Below are 6,872 nucleotides of genomic sequence, written 5' to 3'. Positions count from 1 at the left end.
CTGTCTTCCTGTCCTCCTGTCCTCCTTTCCTCCTGTCCTCCTGTCCTCCTGTCTTCATATCCTCCTGTCCTCCTGTCTTCCTGTCCTCCTGTCTTCCTGTCCTCCTGTCTTCATATCCTCCTGTCCTCCTGTCTTCCTGTCCTCCTGTCTTCCTGTCCTCCTTTCCTCCTGTCCTCCTGTCCTCCTGTCTTCATATCCTCCTGTCCTCCTGTCTTCCTGTCTTCCTGTCCACCTGTCCTCCTGTCTTCATATCCTCCTGTCCTCCTGTCTTCCTGTCCTCCTGTCTTTCTGTCCTCCTCTCCTCCTGTCCTCGTGTCCTCCTGTCGGTAGAACCTCCTCTGAGCAGGGAAAGCGCGATAGAAATCCCATTATTATATTAGTATTAAAGGTGTGTGTTTGTGGTGCAGCTGCGCCCTCCCGCCGGCAGAGGGCGGGGGGTCCCTCCTGTATCAGACCACTACCTTTAAACACAAGAAGAAGAGGAGGAGGAGGCGCGGAGGAGGAGGAAGAAGAAGAAGAGAAGATGGCGCGGAAGTAAACAAAGATCTGATCCTCGCGATGTTTGGAGAAGTTTAACCGAAAAGCTGAAGGTCAGTGCGAGCCCCGCGAGGCTCACCGGGACGCACCTGGACTCAGGTACACAGATATATGTATATGTATATATTTATATATATATATATGATATACCTATAGGTGAGTGTGTGTGTACCTGTATATATATACAGGTACACACACACTCAGAGGCGCGGGAAGGTATTTTGAGTGGGGCCGCTGAGGTGCTGTCCGATGTGCTAATTACACACCAACAGGGCAAAACCACACACACACACGCGCACACACACGCACACACACACGCACACGCACACGCACACACACACACTAGTGGTGGGAATTCCAGCTCTTCTTGGTGAGCCGGATCATTTGGCTCGACTCACCAAGAAGAGCCGGATCATTTGGCTCCCAAACGGCTCATATATTATACCTTTTATAATTAAATCAAATGCAGCCCTGTTTTGACTAATCATTTATATGTACACATATATCAATTAAACTATTCAATACATCCTTTGTTCTGAAGAATTCAAAAGTAAAAAGTACATGTTTAATATAAATGATTTGCTGTGGCCAAATGTTTTCATTGCATTGACAGACCCTTTACTCTCTGATACCTCCCATTGAATGCACTGCCTTGCTTGTAGAACCACGCTACACAAAGCAACAACACCTTTAAAAACTTAAGCATAGACATTTAAAAAAAGGGGCTGTATCGACATTTTATAATTATATTTAAAGAAAAGGGTCTCTATTTCAGTAACGATTAACTACAGAAAAAAAGGCAGCAACAGCTGACATCAAATCTTTGCTGGGCCTCGGGATAATCAGAAATAAATAACAATGCAACAAATTGCAATGCTCAAAACAGCAGAATCCAGCCGTCTCTAATCCTTGGATATTACGTGTGACTGCACGGAGCCCCCGTAGCGCTCAGAGCATCGTATCAATCTGTCTTGTATTACTTAACAAAAAAATAAAATAATTGCTTGTTCGCGGGCGCGAGCCGGCTCCCGTTGTTCACTTAAAAGAGGCTCGTTCGCGACCGACACATCACTCACACACACACACACACACACACACACACACACACACACACACACACACACACACACACACACACACACACACACACACACACACACACACACACACACACACACACACACACACAGACACACACTCTTTCAAACACAGACACACACACTCTCTCTCACACACACACACACACACACACACACACACACAGACAGACAGACAGACAGACAGACAGACAGACAGACAGACAGACAGACAGACAGACAGACAGACAGACAGACAGACAGACAGACACTCTCTCTCTCTCTCTCACACACACACAGACACACACTCTATCTCTCACACACACACACACACACACACACACACACACACACACACACACACACACACAGACACAGACACACACTCTTTCAAACACAGACACACACACTCTCTCTCTCTCACACAACCCGTCACCTGAGAGACCCTAACCCCTGAGAGACCCTAACCCCTGAGAGACCCTAACCCGTCACCTGAGAGACCCTAACCCGTCACCTGAGAGACCCTAACCCGTCACCTGAGAGACCCTAACCCGTCACCTGAGAGACCCTAACCCGTCACCTGAGAGACCTAAGACTACAGCTGTTCATGATGTTCCTGTTGAAATTATCCTTATTACTGACTGGTTCTTCTGTTTCACTGTGTGTGTGTGTGTGTGTGTGTGTGTGTGTGTGTGTGTGTGTGTGTGTGTGTGTGTGTGTGTGTGTGTGTGTGTGTGTGTGTGTGTGTGTGTGTGTGTGTGTGTGTGTGTGTGTGTGTGTGTGTGTGTGTGTGTGTGTGTGTGTGTGTAGGATGTCGGGGCGAGGGGGCAGGAGGACAATGAGCTTCAGTGTGGAGGCCGTTGGCATCACCAGAGGAGAGAGTCTGCCTCCATCCATACAGCAACCTACACCTGTGTACCCTGTGAGAGAGACACACACACACGCACACACACACACACACACACACACACACACTCACACATGTTGTTAATGTTATGAGATAATATAGAAAAGAAGCAGGTAATAATAAAAGAGTTATATTTAAAGAGCATCTTGTAGGTTTTTATTTTTTCTACATTTATGCTTAAACTTGCTTGAAAATTACAATTAAAAAAGTGAATGCAGGATTTGATATGTTTTAGAGACATAAGGAATTCAGAGGGAAAGGAGCAATTTTGAACTCTGCTCTTAAAAACGGCTTTTTTTTAAGGTCATACGTCAAACGCGTCATATTACATCACACAGGGGACACATCTCCCTCTCTGACCGCGGGTAGAGTAGAGTTGCGTTGAGTAGAGCGGTTGTGTTTTAGTGAGCTGGTATTTTTCTGTAGTTTTACATTGTATTTCTCCATTTGTAGTCATGGTGCAGTATTGTGTTTGTGCAGGTTGCACAAACTCCAGCCTGTCAGGACATCGAGTCCTCAGTAAAAAGGACCGGAGCTAGCGTTGGTTCCTGGGTGCGTTGTGCATCCACCTCCCTGCAGCACATACTCTCCACAGCTTTATCAGGAAACCGTATTACTTCTCTCCCCTCCCCCCCGCTGCTCTCTCTCTCTCCCCTCCGCTGCTCTCTCTCCCCCCTCCCCCCCTTCGCTGCTCTCTCTCTCTCCCCTCCGGCACACGGCACCGTAAGACGTAGTGTGGAGTTGCATTAGGTAACGCTGTGGTGGCTGTACTGCTCCAGCCGTCTCCTTTGTGTTTGTTTGTTTCCCCCTGTCTGTGTTGTTTGTGTGTGGGCGTGGCTGTCACTCCTGGCTCCCGGCTCAATCTCCACTCACCTGCTGCAATCAGCTGTGCACCCTCCCCGACTACACACCTGCTTTCCATCAAGCCATTTACAACGGCATATCAGCGGAGGCTCCACAACCTTTCTCCGCCAGATCGTCAAGGATCAGCCGTATCTCTCTCTCCTCCGGTACACAGCACCGTAGTGTGGAGTTGCATTAGGTAACGCGAGATACGGCTGATACTTGGCATTAGTTTGTGTTATGGATCAGTATCAACAGTCCTGCCAGTAACGTTACTATATTATCAATGCTACTTTAGTTATAGCCTGATATATGATAGCTAACTTCACAATGTTGTGATGTGACGTTAGCTAACATTCTGTAGCTAACGCCGGTCACTCACCAAGACAGCTGCTCTGTTCTCCACTGGTTCTCCTCACACCACAGCTCCATTTCTCTCCCATGGCCGTTATTTCTTCTAATCCTTGGCTGCTCCTGGTCTCTTGGACGCCTAGCAGGCTCATAGTTATAAGGTTGTGGTCCGTCATATGCATTCCAATATTCATGTTCAACTTCTTCTGTGTCGAAACTAGCATTGGGATCCATGTTTATTAATACGTTACACCGGCCGCTCTCCCCCTTGTGTCCCCCGTGTTACGTCACACGCGGGAGGTCACGCTCCGAGGCTTTTTTATGCGGAAGTAAAAATGTCTTACTAAAACGACGCCAGATGTCACTGTAGTTTATATTTATGAATATTCATCATTTTCCTACACATTTATTCACAGGTGTCTTTAACCTGGAAGTTGCTCTTTAAATGTAATTGAATGTTTGTGATCAGGTGATGGAGCAGAAGCCCCTCCCCCTCTCAGGTGGGGAGGAGGCGGAGTATCTGCTGGCTCTGAAGCAGGAGTTCAGAGGAGCAATGAGGAGCCTCCCTCACTACATCCACCCTGCAGAGCAGAGAGGAGGTACACACACACACACACAGACACAGACACACACACACACACACACACACACACACACACACACACACACACACACACACACACACACACACACACACACACACACACACACCTGTCTTAGTGGTCTAATTGTGTTTCCTGTGCAGATGTGGAGAGATACTCTGATAAATACCACAGCAGCGAGCAGAGCAACTCAGACTGGAGCCCAGGTGTGTTTATCATTTATATTATTATAATATTAACTATTAAATATCACATGTTTTCAAACATCACGTGTTTAACACTAACTGCTTTCAGACTGGAAGCTCTTCCCCAAAGAGCTCAGAGCCAAGAAACCCTCCAGAGGTACACACACACACACACACACACACACACACACACACACACACACACACACACACACACACACACACACACACACACACACACACACACACACACACACTCCCATGCGGGAGCGTGCTCCTTCACTACAGGCTTTCTCGCCACCTAACCATTCGCCAAAATGTTTTTAATACCAGCGGTAACCGGCCAAGCGCCGGGCAAAAAAATCTTCAAATAAAAGAAGTGGGGTCAGTGAAGGGGCCAGTGATAGGGCCAGTGATGAGGTCAGTGAAGGGGCCAGTGGTTACAATGGTGGGGCCAGTGATAGGGTCAGTGATGGGGCCAGTGGTTACAATGGTGGGGCCAGTGATAGGGCCAGTGATGAGGTCAGTGAAGGGGCCAGTGGTTACAATGGTGGGGCCAGTGATAGGGTCAGTGATGGGGCCAGTGGTTACAATGGTGGGGCCAGTGATAGGGCCAGTGGTTACAATTGTGGGGCCAGTGATGGGGTCAGTGATGGGGTCAGTGATGGGGTCAGTGATAGGGCCAGTGATGAGGCCAGTGATAGGGCCAGTGATGAGGCCAGTGGTAGGGCCAGTGATGAGGCCAGTGGTTACAATGATGGGGCCAGTGATGGGGCCAGTGATGAGGCCAGTGATAGGGCCAGTGATGAGGCCAGTGATAGGGCCAGTGATGAGGCCAGTGATGGGGCCAGTGATGAGGCCAGTGATAGGGCCAGTGATGAGGCCAGTGATAGGGCCAGTGATGAGGCCAGTGATGAGGCCAGTGATGAGGCCAGTGATAGGGCCAGTGATAGGGCCAGTGATGAGGCCAGTGATGAGGCCAGTGATGGGGCCAGTGAAGGGGCCAGTTGTTACAATGGTTGGGCCAGTGATGGGGCCAGTGATGAGGCCAGTGATAGGGCCAGTGATGAGGCCAGTGATAGGGCCAGTGATAGGGCCAGTGATGAGGCCAGTGAAGGGGCCAGTGATAGGGCTAGTGATAGGGCCAGTGATGAGGCCAGTGATGAGGCCAGTGGTGAGGCCAGTGATGAGGCCAGTGATGAGGCCAGTGAAGGGGCCAGTGGTTACAATGGTTGGGCCAGTGATGGGGCCAGTGATGAGGCCAGTGATGAGGCCAGTGATAGGGCCAGTGATGAGGCCAGTGATGAGGCCAGTGAAGGGGCCAGTGATGAGGCCAGTGATGAGGCCAGTGATAGGGCCAGTGATGGGGCCAGTGATGAGGGCAGTGATGAGGCCAGTGATGGGGCCAGTGGTTACAATGGTTGGGCCAGTGAAGGGGCCAGTGGTTACAATGGTTGGGCCAGTGGTTACAATGGTGGGGCCAGTGATGGGGCCAGTTTTGGGGCCAGTGATGGGGTCAGTGATGGGGTCAGTGATAGGGCCAGTGATAGGAGCCAGTGGTTACAATGGTGGGGCCAGTGATGGGGCCAGTGATGGGGCCAGTGAAGGGGCCAGTGATGAGGCCAGTGATGAGGCCAGTGATGAGGCCAGTGATGAGGCCAGTGATGGGGCCAGTGGTTACAATGGTTGGGCCAGTGAAGGGGCCAGTGGTTACAATGGTTGGGCCAGTGGTTACAATGGTGGGGCCAGTGATGGGGCCAGTTTTGGGGCCAGTGATGGGGTCAGTGATGGGGTCAGTGATAGGGCCAGTGATAGGAGCCAGTGGTTACAATGGTGGGGCCAGTGATGGGGCCAGTGATGGGGCCAGTGATAGGAGCCAGTGGTTACAATGGTTGGGCCAGTGGTTACAATGGTGGGGCCAGTGATGGGGCCAGTGATGGGGCCAGTGATAGGAGCCAGTGGTTACAATGGTTGGGCCAGTGGTTACAATGGTGGGGCCAGTTTTGGGGCCAGTGATGGGGCCAGTGGTTACAATGGTGGGGCCAGTGATAGGGCCAGTGGTTACAATTGTGGGGCCAGTGATGGGGTCAGTGATGGGGTCAGTGATGGGGTCAGTGATAGGGCCAGTGATGAGGCCAGTGATAGGGCCAGTGATGAGGCCAGTGGTAGGGCCAGTGATAGGGCCAGTGGTTACAATGATGGGGCCAGTGATGGGGCCAGTGATGAGGCCAGTGATAGGGCCAGTGATGAGGCCAGTGATAGGGCCAGTGATGAGGCCAGTGATGGGGCCAGTGATGAGGCCAGTGATAGGGCCAGTGATGAGGCCAGTGATGAGGCCAGTGATGAGGCCAGTGATGAGGCCAGTGATAGG

At 50.6% G+C, this 6,872-nt stretch overlaps 1 protein-coding gene across 2 annotated transcripts in view; it reads left to right on the top strand.

The window, feature by feature from the left end:
- Positions 1-432: 432 nt before the first annotated feature.
- The window catches only part of polr3glb (RNA polymerase III subunit GL b), a 14,406-nt gene continuing 7,966 nt past the window's right edge, over positions 433-6,872 (top strand). The window contains exons 1-5 of one of the 2 annotated variants that reach the window (XM_079695704.1): positions 433-590; positions 2,424-2,535; positions 4,184-4,313; positions 4,460-4,522; positions 4,611-4,658. In XM_079695704.1, coding sequence (XP_079551830.1) covers positions 2,425-2,535; positions 4,184-4,313; positions 4,460-4,522; positions 4,611-4,658 — 352 coding nt within the window. In that variant the 5' untranslated portion in view covers positions 433-590; position 2,424. Of the gene's footprint in view, positions 637-2,423; positions 2,536-4,183; positions 4,314-4,459; positions 4,523-4,610; positions 4,659-6,872 lie in introns of both variants that reach the window. The other variant, XM_079695703.1, reaches the window with a different exon arrangement.

This window comes from Notothenia rossii (genome assembly GCF_949606895.1).
Source record: "Notothenia rossii genome assembly, contig: scaffold_264, whole genome shotgun sequence".
Taxonomy (NCBI): domain Eukaryota; kingdom Metazoa; phylum Chordata; class Actinopteri; order Perciformes; family Nototheniidae; genus Notothenia; species Notothenia rossii.
The sequence above is the reverse complement of the archived record's forward strand: the minus strand, read 5'-3'. Positions and strand labels throughout refer to the sequence as shown.